This window comes from Serinus canaria, chromosome 1A, assembly GCF_022539315.1.
Source record: "Serinus canaria isolate serCan28SL12 chromosome 1A, serCan2020, whole genome shotgun sequence".
In the NCBI taxonomy this organism is placed as follows: domain Eukaryota; kingdom Metazoa; phylum Chordata; class Aves; order Passeriformes; family Fringillidae; genus Serinus; species Serinus canaria.
The window spans coordinates 33,417,893-33,438,619 of NC_066314.1; the positions used below are offsets into that span (position 1 = coordinate 33,417,893).

General features: G+C 42.1%; 1 protein-coding gene across 2 annotated transcripts; it reads left to right on the plus strand.

Moving 5' to 3' along the window:
• Nucleotides 1–288: 288 nt before the first annotated feature.
• DYRK2 (dual specificity tyrosine phosphorylation regulated kinase 2) lies at nucleotides 289–15,603 on the plus strand. Of its 2 annotated transcripts, XM_030238192.2 has the most exons (3): nucleotides 289–723; nucleotides 1,486–1,622; nucleotides 9,854–15,603. In XM_030238192.2, exons 1-3 carry the CDS (start codon nucleotides 669–671, stop codon nucleotides 11,453–11,455), a joined length of 1,794 nt encoding a protein of 597 aa, XP_030094052.1. In that variant the 5' UTR covers nucleotides 289–668; the 3' UTR covers nucleotides 11,456–15,603. The 2 variants fall into 2 exon arrangements, with proteins under 2 accessions (XP_030094052.1, XP_030094053.1); XM_030238193.2 differs by lacking the exon at nucleotides 1,486–1,622.
• Nucleotides 15,604–20,727: the final 5,124 nt, after the last annotated feature.

Here is a 20,727-nt window from a genome sequence, read left to right on the forward strand (position 1 = left end):
GGAGCCGCTCCCCGCCGCTGTGCCCGCGCCGCCCTGCCCGGGGCCAACATGGCTGTGCGGCCGCGCTGCCCAACGGCCGGGCGCGCCCCGGGCCCGCGGTCGGCGGCGGGGCCGTTGTGCGGGCGGGGCGCGCGGGCAGCGCGGCCGTTGTGCGGATGGAAGGGCGGGCGGGCGGACGTGCGGCGCCCGGGGGGAGCCGCGGGCCGCGCCGCCTCCGCGGCGGCGGAGCGGTAGGGAACAGGAGGGAGCGGCGGGGAGGGACGGAAGGAGGGCACGCGGCGGACGGGGCGGGGACTGCCGATCCTGTGCGCTGTTTGTCCCCGCTCCGCCGCGCGAGGAGGAGGGTCCTGTCCGGCCGCCTGCTGCTGCCCCCTCCTCCGTGCGAGGGGACCGGGGCGACCGGGGCGGGGGCGGGGGAGGTGATGAGCTTGGGCCGGGGGCTGCGGCGGCGGCGCGGCTGCTGCTGCTGCAGCTGCGGCGGGAGGCGACGGCGGGCCGTTGGAGGCTCTGTCCGGCCGGCCCGGGGCCAGGGGGATGCAGCGCAGGACGTGTCTGGGTCTGGGTGTAGCTGATCGGAGAAGAGAGGCAGACGCCGCCCGGAGAGGCCGAGGAGCAGCGGAGGAGTGCCACCCTGACATGCCTTTTCCTCTCCCTCCTCTCCAGCGGCCATGTTAACCAGAAAACCCTCGGCTAGCGCCGCCGCTGGTGCTGCCTATCCAGCCGGTAAGGAGAGCGAGCGAGGGCCGCCGCGACCGCCACCGCTGGGCCGGGCTGCGGAGGCCCGGCGGAGGGGGACGGAGGCGGGGGGGGGGGGGCTCGGGTGCCCCGCGGCCGCCGCCGCAGAGGTGCCGTGCGTGTCGAACAATGATCCGCCCTCCCCCCGCGGCAGCCGAGCCCGGGGGGCCGTCGGGGGCTGCGCGCTGGGCTCCGGCGAGCCGCTGTAGTGCGGGGTGGCGAGTTCGCCTCGGGGGAGCGGGGCGGGGTGAGCGGGGGCCCGAGAGAAATCACGTAGGGGAACGACCCAGGGAGAACCGGCTATCGCCGCGGGTGCCCGAGCGGCTGCGTTTGACAAGGGGCAGCGGTGCTCGCCGCCGCTTCCCGCGGCAGACTTGTGAACTCCTGGCGGGTCCCCGGCGGCGCCGGGATTTCGCCGGGCCAGACGGCTCGGGGGGAGGCGGGAGGCGCGGGCAGCCGTCCAGTCCCGAGGCGTGCGCGGAGCAGAGCCGGCTCGTTCTCCCGGTTAGGCGCCTGCCGGTGGCGACTTAATCTCAGATGAAGGGTTTAGCCGGACGAGCACGGCCCGCCCGCGCTATTAGCCGGATCGGTGCGTGTGTGCGCCGCGGCGGTGATTAGCTTTTAATGGCTTCTGCCTGAAGCAAGACGGGCGGCGGTGCCGGCCGAGCGCTGGGGCCGCCGCCGCCCCGACGGGCTCGCTGCCCGAGGGGCCGCAGCTGCCCGCCGCGCTCACCCCTCTGCTTTCCCCAGGCAGGGCAGGGGACAGCGGCCGCCCGCTGCCTTCTTCCCCGGGCACCGGAGCCGGGGTCTCCCGGGCAGGAGCTGGGACCGGCCCACCATCGCCCCTCGCATTGCCGCCGCTCAGGGCCAGCAACGCTTCCCACACGGTGAGCCCGGGCAGGGGAGGGTGTGGACGGGGTGCGGGGAAGGGGCGTCAGGCCCCGGGGTCTCGCGGCGCTGCTCGCCAGGTGTCCCCAGCGGCGGGACTGAGCGCGCGTGGGCCCCGAGGCGCGTGGTGCTGGAGCAACGTGCGGTTGATTTCTGCAGGCTCCGATGAAATGTGCATGTTGGTTGTGAGGCTGGGACCCTGTAACTGCACACATTGCTTTCTCCCTCCCCAGCCCCCCTCCCCTCCCCCCATTCAGTCTGGTTTTTGTGTCTCATTTTCAGAGACAAATTCGATCTTTCACACTCGCACAGAGGAGATGTTCTGGTGAATACATTTTTTGAGATTAAGTTAGTCCCTGTGATTAAAATGTCGTATAAACTGTGGTGAAAAATGAAGACTGCTCTCCCCTTCAGATGTCTGATCAGCTCAGGCCGATCGCAGTCTTCCCTAGAGATAGCTATCGCTGTGCTCAGGGACAATGATTGGATGAATCTGCCTTTATTGCTGCAGTAGTTTACCTATAAAGAAATAACCGCTGATGGCACAAAAAGGGTATTATTTTCCGGTTCTGTGATATCTCACGTTATCTCCCACTCCTAGTTAATCTACTAGGAATGAAACTTCCCAAGTATGCCACTATATATGGGTAACAGGAGGTATCTCTGTCCTGAAGGCATGACAGAGTAGAAAGAGGGATCTATATACTGTCATGTTAACACTAAATATCTGAAATTTTTATTGCATACATTTCCTTTTAAATTCTGAAAGATTTCATACTGACCCTGAAAGGCATTGATGGCATACTTTTCTTAGAATTAATGAGTTCTTCGTGGATGCTCACATACTGTCTTTGTCAACATATGGCAGAGCTTTAAATGGTAATGTGATTATGGGCTAGTGGAAGGTGAAACTGCATTTAGACATAAGTGTTTTGGTGACTTTCCATGTAACTTTAGGGTAAAACATCTTAATCAAATCCATTTATAGCAAGAATTGTCTTAAGTTAAATAAAAAGTATATATATATATATATATATATATATTATATATATATATATATATATAGGGTATTCTCAAAAGGAGTGAGGAGTATTCTGCAAATTCAAGGTGGAGCTGCATACTTGAGATCAACTACATTGTATTTATGTAGCTAGAGTACATGTTTGAATTGTTTATTAGTATAAAAGGCCAATTTTTTTCACATTTGTATACCAGTTAAGTGCTGCTTGATTTTAGAGTTGGGGCAACAGCTTAGGGGCTTGTTTAAATAAAATCATAGAAGGAATCTTGTACAAACAGCCTGGGCACCAATCATGCAAGTGCATTTACAGTAGGGCTCACATGAAACAGAGCCTAGACTTAATTTAGGATTTGTGAAAGCATGGTGGTCCAGCTGTTTTTCTGTGACTACTTACTAATTTTGGAAGTACAGAATTTTGGTATTCTTATACAAAGATTCTGTGTATAGGTATTATATATAGTGTCTGTGTTTTATTTTATATATATGTATGTATGTATGTAAAGATGCAGTCTTTATAAAAGCCTCCAAAGGGTGTTCAGGGTGTTCAAGTGTTACATTTCTGTGTTCCAAGCATCTTTACAAGTATGTGATTGTGTATGTGTGTTGATATATATATGTGTACTTATGGAAGCATCCAGGAATGATCAAGCATTATATGGCAATGGATCATGTCCCTCTAGATTCTGACTGTTTCAAAGTCTGTCTTTCCTTTGTGATAAAGAGTCTACTCTACAGTGGTTTTTTAGCCTTGGGTGCTATTACAGAAATGTCTCATGCTGCCTTTGTAGGTGGTTATTTTGTGGTTCTCTAAAATACCATTTTATGGTAAGGATCAGATATGACACCAGAATGCTGGATTTTAACCTGAAAAAAAAAGGGGGGGCAGTATCTGTTCTATAAACTTAGGCCTACTAACCTCAGCTGACCCTGACAGATTGAAACCATTGGTTTTGCATCCCACCTCTTCCTGCAATCAGACCTGTTTAAAATAGGTAATTGCAGTTTTCTTAAATTATTTTCCTTCTTGTGTCTATTTGCTTACCCTGTTTTCATCTCTGTTTGTTATCTATGTGACTTCTGTAATAGCTAAAACCAGAGTATTTTTGTTTGCATTTCAAACTTTCAGAACGTATGGTGTGCTTAAGTGGGTGAACTGCTGGTGTTTATATGTGAGTGTGCATAGTATGTATACTAATTGAGAGACAGACTGAGGTAGAAGTTAGGTTTTGTTTAAGCTGAAGGGTTTTTCTTTTAATGCAGACAGGGGAGAAGTCAACTACCTTTCATACTTCTTGCTTGTGTGATCCAGCCTCTGCTGAAACTGTGGTCTCCTATTGTCAAGTGAAATTTCCTTGTTTGGTAGATTATAAAATAGCATGGGTAGAAGGGGAGAAGATGATGTTTTACACAAGCTTCATAAAATGGGACAGAGGGTTTGGTGGCAGTCTTTGCAAGCACAGCAGCCTTTGTTGCTAAGCAGGCGGGGTTGTGTGTTCTACTAGGAAAAGGTTTTGTTTATTTTTTTTAAATGTGCCTTCATCCTAGGCTTATTTGTGTATGCTTCCATCCCTAGCTGTCTTCTTTGCCTTGTGGTGGAAAACATGAACCTGTTTCCAACCGCTTGTCCTCTTCATTTTCCTTTCCTAAGTTAGTGCTTTCTCTTTGGAAGCCTTAAATTCTTGCTGTGATGATTGGAACCTTTTTCCATTCACTCTCTCCTATTTCATGATGGTCTTCTAACATCCAGTTGACATGCTGCAGTAGAGATTATCTTGCTTGCTTGCTGCTCTGCTTGTATAAATCACAACCTGCCTGTGAGTCCCTCTTTCAGACTCATCTCTGTCTTCTGCCTAGCTCTGTCTCTGTTCTTTCTTGCTTGGCATGTATTCCTGCCTTCTGCACTGTTTCTCTTGCAGTATACCGGTATTAATGTTTTTATCCTGCTGTCTAGTACTGTAAAACAACCCATTTACAATGCAGATTCAGTGCCCTCCCTCCTTCAAGCCCTTTCTAAGATTTCTGTACAGCACGCCTGTTGTCTTTTGCCACCAGCTTTGAATGTTTACCCATATACTTTTGCATCAGTCATTGTATTAGTCTTGATTTTTTTGAATTTAATTTTTTTTAAATTGACTTACGTTATAATGGAGCAGAGATTCCTGGACTCTGTTAATGCAAGGCCCTGGTAGGTCACATGCTGCTAATTTTTGCTGTTGTCATCTGCTTTAAAGCAGGTAAAACCAAAGGAAATACCTTCTTATTGTGGTGTTTTCATGTATTGAATTGCCACTGAAATGCTGTCACATTTGAGTGGAAGTAACTGTGCACTCATGACCTGGATTTTACTACATCTCATTTTCTTTGGCTGTTTCTTCCTCTATTTAAAATTTGTATCTGGGGGGAATGTGAGGCTGTCATAACTTTCAAGGGCTGTCGAGGTCAGCAGTGAAATTTGGGCTCCAGTAGCTGGTGACTGCGTTGCTATAGAGACTACAGTACTTTTGGGCACATCTCTCATATTTGTATATTTCACCTAACCCAAGAAGTTCAATTTAGTGTATATTGGCTGTCCTTTTGAGTTTCATCATGTGTAATAAATGTAGGGTGTCTCAGAAGTAATCAAACTCACTGCATCCCTAACCGAATTAAAAAATTTAAGAATCAGTATCATTCTTGAAGCATAGTTCAGTCTGTGAAAATATTTGCTGCATGAAATTATATTTAACTTTTCAAAAAAATAAGCTTATATGGACCAGATACAACAACAGCAAAAATCTGAATGGTGTGTTCCTTCTACCACTCTTGTTGAGCCCCAAGCTTAACAAAGGCTTTTTTGTTGTATAAAACCTATACTCATGATAAAACCATTAGGGATAATCCAGTATTATTATCATTGTACTAATTAGCAAGTATTTTTAGTTCTGAATGGAGGAATGTTGCTGAATTAGTTTATCAAGGAAAAAGAAGGCCTTTTGTACCTTTGCTCAGGCTTTTGTTTTGTAGTCAACAAAATAGGCAGTGAAGCATGCTGCACCTGATACCTTATGCCTCTTGTGTGTTTGACACAGTAGGCTGAAACTGGCGTGCCCAGAAATGCTGTGAAGGAAGAGGTATATAGTGTAACAATTATTCTTTTAATTAAGTTACTACTTTAGAACACTGTTTCTCCCTTTGTCCTCATCTATGCAAAGTAATAGCAGATAATGACATCTTATTCCTGTGCAAAATTTAAGCAGGCCATCATGATTGCTCTGTTATTAAGATTAATTTTACAAACCTTTTTAGATTTTGATTGACAGAAAAATCTTTTTCTGTGATTTTGCTCAAAATAAAATTATAAGATATAGCTGAATCATGTGTCTGTCTTGGATAGTTTTATAGGGTGCTAATAATCACACGAAGTGACTGTTACAAAGATGAAATATGATACAATTACGTAACATTTTGATGCATTTGGAGGGTGCAGTTGAGAAGAGGAACATGCTCCTGTGGGGTTCAGTCCTATAAGTAGTCTTGTAAAAGGTCTTGAAACAGATGAATGCATTGGGTGAGTATACTGCAGAGGAATTGTAAATGGGTTTGCCACCTTGTTAGCAGGCTGGATTCATTTTTATGCTTCCCTGTTGTTACACGTCTGTCACCTAAGTATAGTAAGTTAGTCTTCTACTTCTGTTCCTAAATCCATTTGTGAAGGCAGAAGAAACCCAAATAATACCACCCTCAAATTAAAGTTTTGTTGCTTTTTATTTATTTATTGATCGTAGTTTAGGGTGTAGTTTTGTTTTGTTTTGCTTGGTGTATCTACTTCAAAGATTAGGTGAGTGTTTTCAGCATAGTCATCAACTTCCGTAAAATGAACGTACCAAAGTAAAGTAAGATCTTAATGGTGATTTTTGTAGTTATGAGAAACTACTAAGAAAGATAAGAAACACTGCATTGTAATATTTGCTGTTATGTAATTGATGGTGTCAGAAGATTCAGGAAGATGGGTTCAAGCTCTCTCAAGTTATTTCAATATATTTTATAGACTTAGAACAGTAGCTTTTAGATTATGTGTGCTACAAAAATATGTAAATCTTAGAAGGTGTGGATGGGTTTGAGCACAAACAACATAATATATGATCAGTAAGCTTCATAGGTGCATGCAGGTTGTCAGTTGTGTAGGTTGTTGGTTCTGGAATTTACGGGTCTATCTGCAGAAGCAAAATGAAGATGTTGTAAACCTCTCAGACATGCAGTTTTGGTTGAAAAGCTGATGGAGCTTTTGTGTAGTAAGAAGAGTTTGGTACTGGACTAAGAAGGCTGTAGTCTTTTGTAGTTTGCCAAGCCCATTAGTTGTGGTTCAGAAACTTACAGTGTTGCTTGTGAGCAGTGCAAGCCTGAGCCTGACAGCTACCTCAGACACTCAAGTAGCCAGAAGTAGATAGGCAGAGCAAAGGACTGGTGCAAATCCAGCCCTCATCCAGGTTGGAAATAGATGGGGAAAGTTCTTTTTTGATATGTACTTTGTGGTTGTGTTGTGTCTGATAGTTCTAAAACTCCTGTTGGGCTTTTTTGAAAGGAGAGTGGACTCTCTTCTCCTGTGCAGCTTTTGGAATAGAGCCTGTGATAATGTGGTATTTTCTACAAAGAAAACCAGTGGTACTGTCTGCATCTGCATTTGCATTCCCAAGCGGCTGACTGAAACTGGCAAAACCAGTCACTTAGGATTTGGGTTGAAGTTGGAATAATGCTGGTGCTTTCATTCTGCTGCTTGGAAAACCATGAATCTGCCTGAAGATGCAGGAAGCAGAGCTACATGGTTTACACTTTAGAATGTGTTCACAAACACACTTTTAGAAAAAAGAGCTTTTAGTCCCTGTTGAGACAGAATAAATATATGGGTTTTTTTTCCAAGCCCTGAAGAACTTCTCAGTAGATGTATTGAAGCAAGCAGTGCTTAGGAAGGGTGGAAAGTAGTTAACTGTGAAAACAGGTGACTTGAGGGGAAAAAAATTCAAGATTTGAGCTGTGGCAATGAGTACTTGGGTTAAAAAGTTCTTAAAAATTACTGTTGCAGTGTTCTTCTTTCTTCATTGTCTACATTAGTATTGCCTACTCCCAGTTTGTCTAGATATGTTCTGCTTTTGTTCAGTTAGTGTTGGAGAATAAACTTTTGTACTAGAGTTTCCTAGCTTGAGTCTTTGGAATTGTATGTTTACTCTGCTGTTTCATTATGCCTTTCTTGCACAGCTCTCCAGGGCTGAACCTATGACACATCTTACTAACTAGATCTGAAATAGGTGATTTAGCAGCTCTTGGGGCAATTTTTTTTTTCTTTGCAGTAACTGCTGTTTATATACAGGATGAGGGCAATCTTCAGGAAACTGACGTATACCTCAAATTTGACCTGAAGGAATTGCCTGTAGGCATGATAAGTCTTCTTAATGATTTAATTTCTGCTGCTTTTGAGGCATCAAACTAGGAAGGGAGTTTTTGTTGATTTCCTGTATATCTTCATTGTGCTTAAATGTTACAAACGTCTTTGCTCTGAATTGTGATTGTGTGGTAGTGCTTTCTAGGAGATTGATCAAATTTGATAGTGTGAGCCTCAATTTCTCTGCAACAAACATACACAGTCAAACTGCAGTGATGAATGAGCATCAGTCAAAATGGAATCAGAAGAGCAGTCAACTTGGCAGAAGCAGACCCCAAGAGCCCTTGTTCTTACATTATATGAGTTCCAGAGCTGCAAATTTCAATATACTGTCCAAAGGTGAAGCTGGTGTCCAGCTGGCAAGTCTTTGGGAACAAGTTAGTGAATTTACAAAAATACGCTTCTGCTGTATCAGACTGATGCTTTAACAGAAGCACAAAGTATGCTCGAGTCTGCCTTGCATGTCTGGGTTTTCTCATTAGGAAGCACTTCTGCTGTTGCAGCACAGATTTCATTGCCTCATATCACAGCTCACAACTGTCATTTTCTGATTTTATTTCAGCAACCTTAAGTGAACAAGGGATGTGTTATCCTTAGCTGCCTAGAAAAAATACAGTTCAGATGAAATGTGTTCTCAGCCCTGGCTTGATCATCTGTCTGACAGTATCAGTGAACTTTTCGTTAGTAATTTGACATAAATATTAAGACTGGTGAATCAGCTGGAGAGACAGCAGGGGAATTCTTCCCACATTTGTGTAAGACCAGGCAGAAGACAAACTAATTATCCTCTACTTAAGAGCAAATGAGGAATTCTAAGGACAGCTATTTTAGTGGCAGTTATGCTTGTAAATTTCTTGTTTCTTCTTAAAAATAGCAGGTTTGGAACAAAATACCTGTTTTCACTCCCCAGTACTCTGCTGTTTGTTTGCTTGAAAATGCTGAATACTGCTGTTTATTCCCATGTACACACTGTCAAGAACAAATCTAATTTCTAAAATCTATTAATGCCTTTTTTCCATTCCTATAAAATAAAGTTACCGTATGTTCCTCAAGGCAAAGATTTGCTCTCTGCTCAAGTCTGCATAAGGCCCCAAATCTCATTTTGGTTAAAAATTATTGTTAGACTGGTTTGGGAAAGGATAAAGGATATGCTTATTCTTCTTTGATTGGAATGTTTTGCTGGCTTGTGACTGTCTCAATTGCAAGCAGTAAGTTGCATTTTTGAACTTCAGAAATGTGTGGGTTCTTTTCCTCTTTGTGCGTGTTACAACACATTCCTTATTGCTTAAAAATGTGTCTGTAACCTTTGATATACAGCAAATTTAGGAACAAGTTAAAATCTTGATTTCTGAGAGCAGGTGATGAGAGCATAAGTCATGTAAGTTCTTACAGGCATTGTATGTTATCCTCAGCATCTGTAAAACTGTTATTATTTTTTATGAAGTCTGATGCCCCTCAAGCATGCATCTTGATGTTACAGGTCTGGTGCCTTGAAGATTCCTTGGAAATATTGTTAGCTTCTCATGGTAGCACGCTTGTGATTGTCTTGTTGCAGACATTTTGGAGAGTCATGAAAATAGCGTTTGAGAAACAGGAATCAGGAAATTTAATAGCATCCAGCAGTATCACAGTATACGTGCTGTATTTTTTAGATTCTCTGCAAACAATTGACATCTAAGAAGGCACTTCATTTTGAGATTATTTAGGTAGAATGGAGGATTGCAGAGTGAATGTTGAAGCATGGAGTTCATGTCTTTCTTGTTAACTGGGTATGTATTTATTTTCAATTTTAGGTTGGAGGCGGTAAGCACACAATGAATGAGCACCTACATGTTGGTAGCCATGGACAAATCCAGGTTCAGCAGCTCTTTGAAGATAATAGTAACAAGAGAACGGTTCTGACAACGCAGCCAAATGGACTTACAACACTAGGCAAGTCTGGATTGCCAGTAGTTCAGGACAGACAGACAGAGAGTGCCCACAGGCGACAAGGGAGCTCCAGCTCTTTAAAATCTGCAGATGGAACAGGGAAGGTGAAAGCTTCTGTTATCACACCAGAGCAAGCAATGAAGCAATACATGCAAAAATTAACAGCTTTTGAGCATCATGAGATTTTTAGCTACCCTGAAATATACTTCTTGGGTCCAAATGCAAAGAAGCGGCAAGGTGTGGTTGGTGGTTCAAACAACTGTGGGTATGATGATGACCAAGGGTCTTACATTCAAGTACCCCATGATCATATTGCATACAGGTATGAAGTTCTGAAAGTTATAGGGAAAGGAAGCTTTGGGCAGGTGGTAAAGGCCTATGATCACAAGATGCATCAGCATGTGGCACTAAAAATGGTGAGAAATGAAAAACGTTTCCACCGCCAAGCTGCGGAAGAAATTAAGATCCTGGAACACCTTCGGAAACAAGATAAGGATAACAACATGAATGTTATTCACATGTTGGAAAACTTCACATTCCGCAGCCATATCTGCATGACATTTGAGTTGCTGAGCATGAACCTTTATGAATTAATAAAGAAAAACAAGTTTCAGGGCTTTAGCCTGCCTCTGGTTCGGAAGTTTGCCCACTCAATTTTACAGTGCTTGGATGCTTTGCACAAAAACAGAATCATTCACTGTGACCTTAAACCTGAGAACATTCTGTTGAAACAACAGGGTAGAAGTGGTATTAAAGTGATTGATTTTGGCTCAAGTTGTTACGAGCATCAGCGTGTCTACACTTACATTCAGTCACGGTTTTATCGTGCGCCTGAAGTCATCCTCGGTGCTCGTTATGGGATGCCCATAGATATGTGGAGCTTGGGCTGTATCCTAGCAGAGCTTCTGACCGGTTATCCACTTTTACCTGGAGAAGATGAAGGAGATCAGCTGGCTTGTATGATTGAACTATTGGGCATGCCTTCTCCAAAACTCTTAGAGACATCCAAGCGAGCGAAAAACTTTGTGAGCTCTAAGGGTTATCCCCGCTATTGCAGCATCACAACCTTGTCTGATGGCTCTGTAGTACTTAATGGTGGACGCTCTCGGAGGGGAAAACTGCGTGGCCCACCAGAGAGCAGAGAGTGGGGTAACGCATTAAAGGGGTGTGATGATCCCCTCTTCCTTGACTTCTTAAAACAGTGTTTAGAATGGGATCCTGCTGCCCGTTTGACACCCAGCCAGGCTTTGCGGCATCCCTGGCTAAGGAGACGGTTGCCAAAACCTCCAACTGGGGAAAAGGCCTCAGCAAAAAGAATTTCAGAGAGTACTGGTGCTATAACTTCAATTTCCAAGTTACCTCCAACTTCAAGCTCAGCTTCAAAACTGAGGACTAATTTGGCACAGATGACAGATGCCAATGGGAATATTCAGCAAAGAACAGTGTTGCCAAAACTCGTTAGCTGAGTTTGAAAAACCCAATGCTGTTAATATGAGAGATACAATGTGACTGAGCCTTATTTGTATGAAAAATTAGCTCAGTTATGCATTTTTATTTGCTCAATAAATCTATTCATTTGTATCTTTCAGCACTCATTTTAAATGTAATTTTAAATGTTAATTTTGTTTTTATAAAAATACGGGGACAATGCTTTAAGTTTTTATACTTATTTTTTAAAATGTTTGTCTTCTACAGTACAATTAGCCTTACTGTAACTAGTGTGACACAGTAATAAACATCAGTGGCAGGCCACTGGTTACAACATGACTGTCATGCATTGCAGCGTGGTATCAAAGGTATTAACCTTTCTCTTCCATGGTTCATATTAGTTTTAACCTGGGGTAAATTTGAAAGACTACCTTTTGGAATTTATGGGTTTGGTCTGGATTCTGTGAACACTTACATCTGTGACTGACTGGACTCCAGGGAGAATACTGAAAGAATACAGTTAAGCACTTGTAAACTCGTAGTTTAAAGTGGAGCCATAGCATGTTCTATTGTCATTTTTATGTGGTAGCCCAGAGAAAGTCATGGTATCACTAAAGATACTGTCACCTCCTATAGAATACTTTCTCTATTTAAAAGTTATGGTCTTTGATTAAAATGATCATTTAAACATAATGCAGAAAATAACATGGGGGCTAAAATGACTCTTACTTTGCATGTAACGTGGTAGAGTGAGAGGAATGGGTGGTCTTGGAAAGCATGAAAATGGCAATATGTCTGTTTCTCTGAATTTGAAAGTGGCTGATTAGTTGGTGAAGCAAAATTGTTCTGAACTTCATTTCAGGTTTGTAACGTTGAGCATTCACACAGGTTCTCCTCTTTTCTTTTTTGGTTTTTTTTTCCCCCCATCTCTTCTCTTCTGTTTTTTTCTAATGTGCAGCTTGATCTCCCAAAATCACATAGACAGAAGTGCTCATTCTGTCAGTTTTATACTGTAACTTTCAGACTGTTAAACTACATGGATTTCAAGGTTGCTTTTATTTCCTCTGACAATGTTTGAGTGACTATGACTTCTGTGGTACATTTACACTTCAGATCAAATCTGCATGTAGGGGCAAACACGATGTTACTACACTGCTTCCTGTAGAGGAGTACTTCACATTAGACAGCTTAACTGTAGAAGGAAAGATCCTCAGTGGAAAGGTTTTCAGTTGGAAGACACAATCCTAGATAGTTTCTAATAAGGGAAAATTATCAAAGGAAAGCTAAGTGCTTGGGATTTGATTTAATCTTTGGCATTTGTAGATGAAAATGAACTCTGAAAGAACAGTTAGGGATATGTGTAGATTTGTTCATGTGTGTGTGTGCTAATGCTTGGTTTTTCTTTTTTACTTTTAATTACATTCATGGAAGAAAGATGGTCTACTAAAGAATAGTATCTAGACCTACGAGAGAGGTATTCACATGTTGTAGCATGTTTTCAACAGGAACAGTTTGAAATCTGAGATCAGTATTTTAATGCAAACAATGGCTGTGGTCTACATTGGTAGTATAAAACATATGAAAAGGGAATTTTAAACGAAGTAGAACAATCCATAAGGGTTTATGGATGTTAGAACAAGACATACTAGAATGGATTGCATTAAACCTCAGTAACTTTACTTATAAACAACACTTATATGCACAGATTTTACTGAGTTACTTGTACAAATTATGAAAATTACTTAAAGCATGGTCCCCTGAGAGGCCAAGAAAGTTTCCGGTTAAGTTCTCCTTCATATTGGTAATTACCACTTACAGATTAATTTTTGTTTATTGGTTTGTTTTTGTTTTTAATTTAATGTAAGACTGGGGGACGGATATAAAGAAAAAAATGACAGAATTCTCAGGAAACATATCGCTGAACTTCTTGCCAAAAAGTCAACACCTAAAGAAGCTCCAAAATAATTTCTGAGTAGAGGATGTTATTTGTTGATTGATAAATGTAAAAATTAGACTGTCAATCAACCATTTTTCTTTCTTTTTAAAATAAAAAGATAATTTCTTGCCTCTAGTCAAATTAAATTATTTCGTGTTAATTGTTCACAACTTTATACAAAATGTGTAAGTGCAATATGTAAACATGTGTGAAATCATGTTAAAAATGAAATATAATACTTCTAAGAAAAGTGGGGTTTAGAATATTAATGTCCAGTAAATTATGGTCAGTAAATTCTAAGTCTGGAAAAGAGATATATTAATTTTAGTGTAGAATTAACTAACTCTCATGACTGTAGGAATACAATACTATGTATTTTTCTACAGTAACAGGGAATCTTTACTTCCTCCACCACCTGCTTGGCTTTACCACTCCTTTCTACCTTAACTCTCCTGCAAAAGTTGTGAAATAGGGATGCTGATGTTAAGGGTGAAAGAAGAATCATCTCCCTTGATATTTTTTAAAGCAGACATTGATTCATGTTCCTGCCTTTTGTGGCAACTTAAGGTGAAAACATTCGTGATGTTCATGGGTCATTAATGGGCTACAACCACTAAATTTTCTTTTTCATGTAACCAGTTCTTAATGCCAATAATGCATTTATGATCCACCTTCTTCATAAATGCTACCGGAAACTTAAAGGCCAAACTATAGTGTGAAGAGCTATTTTTTTAACCCAGATACAGTGAAATTTCCTCTATACTAAAGGAGCAGCTACATCAAGGTTTTTAAGTGATGTAGCTGCGTTTTATTGTAGTTTATTTATACCTGTAAAAAAAGGGGGGGGAGGGGGGAAGGACATTGCCTCTTGCTTTGATGTGATTTTATTCTAAGGGCTCTGATAATTAGGCTGATAGAAGTTGGCTTGGAAACAGTGCTTAGTCTCACATGTTACCATTGTCTGGGGATGTCTGAGCTATTTTCAGATTTAGTAACAGCACAGTGTTGTCTTTGGTTGCAGTCTCACTTGGCTCAGTTTCTTGCACCACTGGTGTGTTCATTACCACTTAAATGTTGGAACAAGAGAGTGATGCAAGATGTGTAGATTAAGGATAGAGGATGGATTGTGCCCTTGGTGTTAACAATGTGCCTTTTGTTATAAATGCATCTTGGCCTCTTTAACCCTTGGAATACTGCTCAGTAGGGATGAAATCTATTTTTAAGTGCTATACCTGTCTTAAAACATCCTGTAGATGATCGAGGCCTTAATAGAAACAATAAGGCAATCACACTGCTAAGGTGGAGAGGACGCTCTGTTCTTGTAGTACCGTCTCATTAAGGGGTTAAAGATGGCCCTTCCTCATTGGTTGTACTTTAACATCAAATTGATTTTTTTTTTTTAATAATTTTTGTTATAGTGACACTAGACAGAAATCAACTGTATTTGTAAAAATTTACCTCAAACTCTTTAGTTTTATAGTGTGATTTAATCCCAGGGCATTTGGTATGAACCAAAGTGCATTCCTTTTATATGTGCCTGGCTCTTATAAAAGTGACCAGGGATTTTTACAATTTGGGTGCAAGGCACTTAAGCCACTTTTAACTTGGTGGGTGGTTTGGAGTTATAAATGACTTCATGGGAATGTTGAAAACACTTAAAAGACATAAGTAGCATCGGGCAATATTAAAATCTTTAAGCAAGGGTGTGCATTATTTAATGCTCTCCATTTGTTAATTTTTTTTCCATCAGTAATATTTGTGATAAATGCAGAAAGAACTCTTTTTACAGTCAGCAAAGATTAGAATATTGCCCAGTTTAATGCTATGGTAGCATTTGAATAAAATAACATTTGCAAATTATTGTTTCTAGGGGCTTGTACATCTCTGCTACAAATTGTAATTATTCAGTTCAACTGCTACAATTGCGTCTAAGCAGTAGCTTGGGTTTTTATTGGGCAATGACTTAGACACGTGACTGTAATATGCTGCAACTGTGTGTACTGAAAACATGTGAAAAATGATTGAATGTGGACTGTGTATATATTTATGTATAATTTTCTGTGAGATGCTGCTGTTGCCACTTAACATTAAAGATGTTGTAGTGGGTTTTAATCCTAGTGGCCAGTTTTATGATACTGTATGTATTGTACAGCTGATGACAGGAGTTAAGACTGTTCTAGTGAATATTTGTTACATTTTATTGTTGTGGCCAGAGATCATTTCAGAATAAAATTTTATGTCCTACTTTGATTCTGTCCACTGTACTTTGGGGTTTTTGTAGTCGTAAAGAGAGCCCTTGGAATGCTGACATTTCTTAAATGTGGAAAGGCCTTGTCGTAGCCTGCTCAGTCAGTGGCAGCAGTGCCTTTGTCCCCAAGCTTTCTTGCTGGTATCTGTATATACAATCAGACCCATTGCTGGAGGTTGACTCTTCTGCTGCTTTATGTGTCTTGACAGCCTTGAATGTTGCCCAAAGGCTGCTTTTGCCCTATGGTTTCTAAAGTTCTTCTCAGGACTTAGAAAGTAATATGTTTTGTAATTTATTTGCCCCCTATTACAGAGAAAAGATATTTGGTAGGAATTTTGTGGACATGGCTGTTCTAACTTTTTTTAGCTGCTTTTGACAGATTTTTTAAAATAACAGTAGGTCTGATTTTATAAGAAATACTTGATTGAGACAGGTACAGTGTGTATTCTTTTTCTTAAATCTGCTTTTAAAAGACCCAGATTTCTGTACTAATGTTTGTGTCAGACTGAGTTTTCGGAGCTTGTCAGGCTTTGTGAAGTCCCAGGATAATGAGAACATGCTAAACAGGCTAGACTGAGCTAATTTCTCTTCATGAATACATCCAGAGGGATTTCACCATGTAGCACAGAGCTGCCTCGTAGGTGATTGGGGACGTTCTCTACTTGGTGATGTCCATGTGCACCTGCACCCAGAGCAGTTTCTCTGAAAAGCCTTCTGGTTTGGGTGAGCCCAGACTGAAATCAAGAGATTTTAATTGGACTTCTTTAGTGGTTCCTGTTGGGCGTAGTTGGGAGATTTTAGAGCACAAACTCCATCAATATTAAGTGTAGATATATATAGTTTACAGCCACAAAGAGCAGTGAGCCAAAAATTACATCTTTGTGGCCTATTTGTTTATGATTGTGTTATTCTGAGGACAAAGGCCTTTCTTTGGTTTTAGTTAAACTTTTTAATCTAAAGAAGTTTAACTAACTCACTCCAGCTCTCTAATCCTCTCACTAACTTTTGCACTATTTTGTTGCATTTGTTTTCTCATTTGAAGAAGTGTCAGGACCTTCTCACTTCATTTCAGTTGTCTGGAAGTTGGCTTTTGGCCTGTGCCATTTGCTGAGACTCCCAGGAGCTGGTGGGGAATTTGTGTTGCCTTCTGCCAGTACTTCCTTCCTAGTCTTTAAGAGCTCAGATCCCTCCCTAAAATGGAACCCTTGGAAGCCCACCCTGAATGACAGTCTGTAGTTGCTGTTATCTCCACAGTGCTTCCTTTTGTGAAAAATCTGTCTACCTTTGGATATTGGCTGTGCACCTCTGTTTTTTTCAGAAAACTCAGTAAAGAATGCAAGAAATGTAATGATCATCAGGTACTGTGTTGTTAACTTGCAGGTGCTGTTGCTTCTCTTCAAAATGCCATCTTGTCCCAGTTTTTAAAGATCTGCTTATTGAAAAATCCAGCAGGAATTTTACTCTTGCTCAAAACTTAAGAAAAAGATAATATGGAATGGGTCTGTATAGGGCTGCCCTATGGTCGGGAGTTGGTATGGAGAGGGAGAAAAGGCACTACTGGTAAGACAAATAGGGCCAAGTTTTGGGTAAGCATGATCCTTCTGGGGTTCCATGGGGATTTAAGAATTTCAGCAGTATCAGGTTGAGAATGGGGAAGTCTCAAATGCTTCTCAGTGTCTTAAACAATTGATAAAATATTAATTCAGTGGAAAAACATTATTTTGAAAGCCTGTCATTTAACTCTATGCTAATAATTAAAGGATAGCATTAAAGAATATTTTCTGTAGCTAGAACTTTATAAACATTATTATACATTTCTTCTTGAAATTTGATTTATAGTGCTGTTACTCTGCTAGCATAATCTTATGTTTTATATTTTATTGTTCCTGAGAGGAAGATGATTCCTTCTCTTTTTCTTGAGTGCGTGGTACTAGACATCTCTCAGCCATCAGATATGCTTTATCAAAGTGGCTTTGGTAAAACTGGTTTCTGTTCCTTTGCAGAAATCTTCTGCCACTCCTGGAACTGGGGTTTCTCTGTGTCATTTTCCCTCTTTGATTTTGTCTGCTGTTTGCTTGCTTGTTCATTTGTTTGTTTTTAAGTAGTGCTTTCCAGCCTCTGGCTGTGGTGAGTCTCGGATCTCTGCCAACTATCAAACACATTGGGATAGAGAAGAACTGCAAAAACAAGGGTTCTTTAGCTTTTTTCCTAGCAATAAACAGAAAGTGTAGCTCAGTACCAAACTCCTAAGACAGGGAAAGCATGTTCACCTCCAGCTGTTGGATCTACACTGGCTGTTAATCTTGTTGTTTAATTTCTGCATGAAGTTTGGTGGAAATGCCAGGTGCTGCAGAATGAAATGGCTGTGCCCATCACTTTGAGGGGGGGAAATGAGACTACAGTGGAAGGTCATGTCTTTTTTGAGAATATCAGGGATAGAGATGGAGCTAGGGAAGGTTTTGTTGAGAAATTCTTGTACTGGAAGCTCTGCATAACACCGTGGGAAGTGGCAATACAGTGTTCCTGCTAACAGAGTGGGAACTGTTTCCTCTTTCACAGACTTTTCTTAACTGTGGTTTGCTTATCTGCAAGCTGCCATGTAGCTATGCATACCTTAGGTACCTAAAGATATTGTCTGGAGCAGCTGTGAACAGTGAAATATTATTTTATCACTAACATGGGCACTGGGAAATCCAAAGGTTCTCATTCAGAGAGGAGGCCATCTGACCAGACATCGCAGCACCCAAAATCCATTTCAGACTAAATGCAAAATCCATTTGTCTAAATGCAAAACGTCGTGAACTGTTAAACCATGACTGAACACAGAATGGGAGAGAAATGTCCATGAAGCAGAAAAGCAATTGACAATTGTTTTATAAAGACTTTTGAGCAGGCTTCAAGTATCATACTGATAAATTTAAGACTACCTCTTTAATTTAATAAAAGTAGTCTGAATAAAGACTAATAATAATAATAATTTTATTTTCAGCTTCAGTGTGGCAGTAAAAAATCCACATTTAATTATTTTTCCCCCAACTGTGGGTTCTTGCAGACACTATAAATATGCTTTCCTCAAGCCATCTAGGTATAGACATCTGCTCTAATATCAGCTCCTGATGGATAAGCAGGATCCAAAATTAAGGAATGTGAGTGTGTATATACAAAGTATATGTATAGGTATGCATGTGTGTGCACATATATGACTCTTTGAAAAACAAACCCAGAAATTCTGCAGGCATTCTTTGTAGTGCTTTACAAAAAAAAAAAAAGTGATGTAGCTTTGTTTTCTCTTTGCCTCTTTGAAGTTTCACTGTAAGTCATTTTTGCATTACGCACACATCAAAGCCATTTCTCACTGCTGTACTCATTTCACTATGGGGGTGCACACAGTGAACCTCAGCTTTCCTGCTGGAGGCAGAGGGTGTTCAGTGAGCAGCAGTCAGGTGTCACCCCATGAGAGGTGGTCCTGTCACATTTCCTGAAGTGGACCTTCATCAATTAGCTGTTTTGTAGCTTACCCTGCTTGGCAACTGAAATAATTCCTTTGTGGTTTAAGCCTGAGCCCATGTGCTTAACTTGGGTTCCTTAACTTCAGCTGAGAAAGAAATCCTGAATTTTTAAAGTCCACAGCTGGAATTAAAATTGGGTTTCTAAACATCCTAGTACTTGTCTCATCCAACTGTGACACTTCTAAAATGACACTTCAGACACTTTAAGATCTGAAAGGTTTTTCCAAAGGTGTGTGCAGAGAATGCTTTGCCCAGGCCAGCCCTCGACTGATGGCCCTGTCTATGCTGCTCACAGATGGCTTTGCTGTTGGCTACCCTGGGAGGCTGGCGCTCCTCCAGCACTTCTGGCTTCCTCCAGGTACCAAGAACACTTCACGGACAAAACCGCTGAGCAGTGTTGCTAAGGAGAAAGGAAACATTTGTATCTCGAGGGCTGTGCACAACGCACTCTCCTTGCCTGGGTTTCAGTCCTGTGAGCTGTTCTTTCCCACTGGACCTGCTCCTCCACAGACACCTCCCAGTCCTGCCAGAAACTATCTCTGGGAATGAGCAGGTCTCATTCCTCCTGAGCTAGCCCATCACCGCCTACAGCTCTGTGGGCAAATTTCTTGCCAAAGGCAGGGAACAGCTGGTCTGGTGCTTCCAAGGCGAAGTTGCTGCCACAGGGTACCCAGCAGGGTGCTGCAGCCCACTGGTGTGGGCCCAGCTGTGCACCTGTAAAGAGCTGGCACTGGCCCTGCTCTCTGTGGGCTGCTCCTGTCCCTAACAGTGTGTGGAGGCAGGGACGTTTTCCCTGTCCTTGGGTGCACAGCAGAGTTGAAGTGTGATGCTCAGGTGAGTGCTCTCATGCTGCAGGAGGAGGAGGAAAATTCTCCCTACCCTGGAACTAGTAGCATCAGGCAGAGCAGCTTAGCACCTGTCAGGGTGGGATGTGAGGAAGCTGTAACACACTGTTCCATTGGCACAGGGGGGAATGTTTCAAGTCACAAGCATTTGCAGATGGCCTGTCTTAATTAGCTCTGACAAGTACCTAAGTTACTTTAAGTTACGCCACAACAAGATCCTGAAGCTTTCATTTTTGACACTTTTAAATAAAGCTTTTTCCCCCCCTCCTGCTCCAGCATTCCCATGTTTTGTCCATATAAAGCTCCTGAGAAGAAATAAGATCTTTACGTAGCTCAGGAGCTACATTTTGATTGACTTAACAATTTATAATCAGGAGGTAACTCCTGCCAGCGCTCTTCGTCTGCTGAATGAGAATTGCCTGCAGCAAATCAATGCCAGCAGAGCTGACAGAAAAGTACACTGGTGCCTTCTCGAAGCAAATACCTTGCAACCCCAATTTCCCTCCTTCCTCACAGTGACTCAGACAAATTGTCTTTATGGCCAATGAGTACAGGAGTTACAGGTTTTTGCTCCAAAGGCCATTAGCAGAATACTTACCCTTGCAGTTATTGATAGCCTGTTATGTGGGGGTAATGGTGCTGGCAGCCTTGTTAGAGCCCCTGAATAAACTCTCTGTGAAAAGAAGATGAAGGCAAGTGTGCCTCTACCTTTGAAGGATGCAAAGCAGAAGCCTTTCTTCACCTGGTAGAAGACACTTGATCTGGTTGCCAA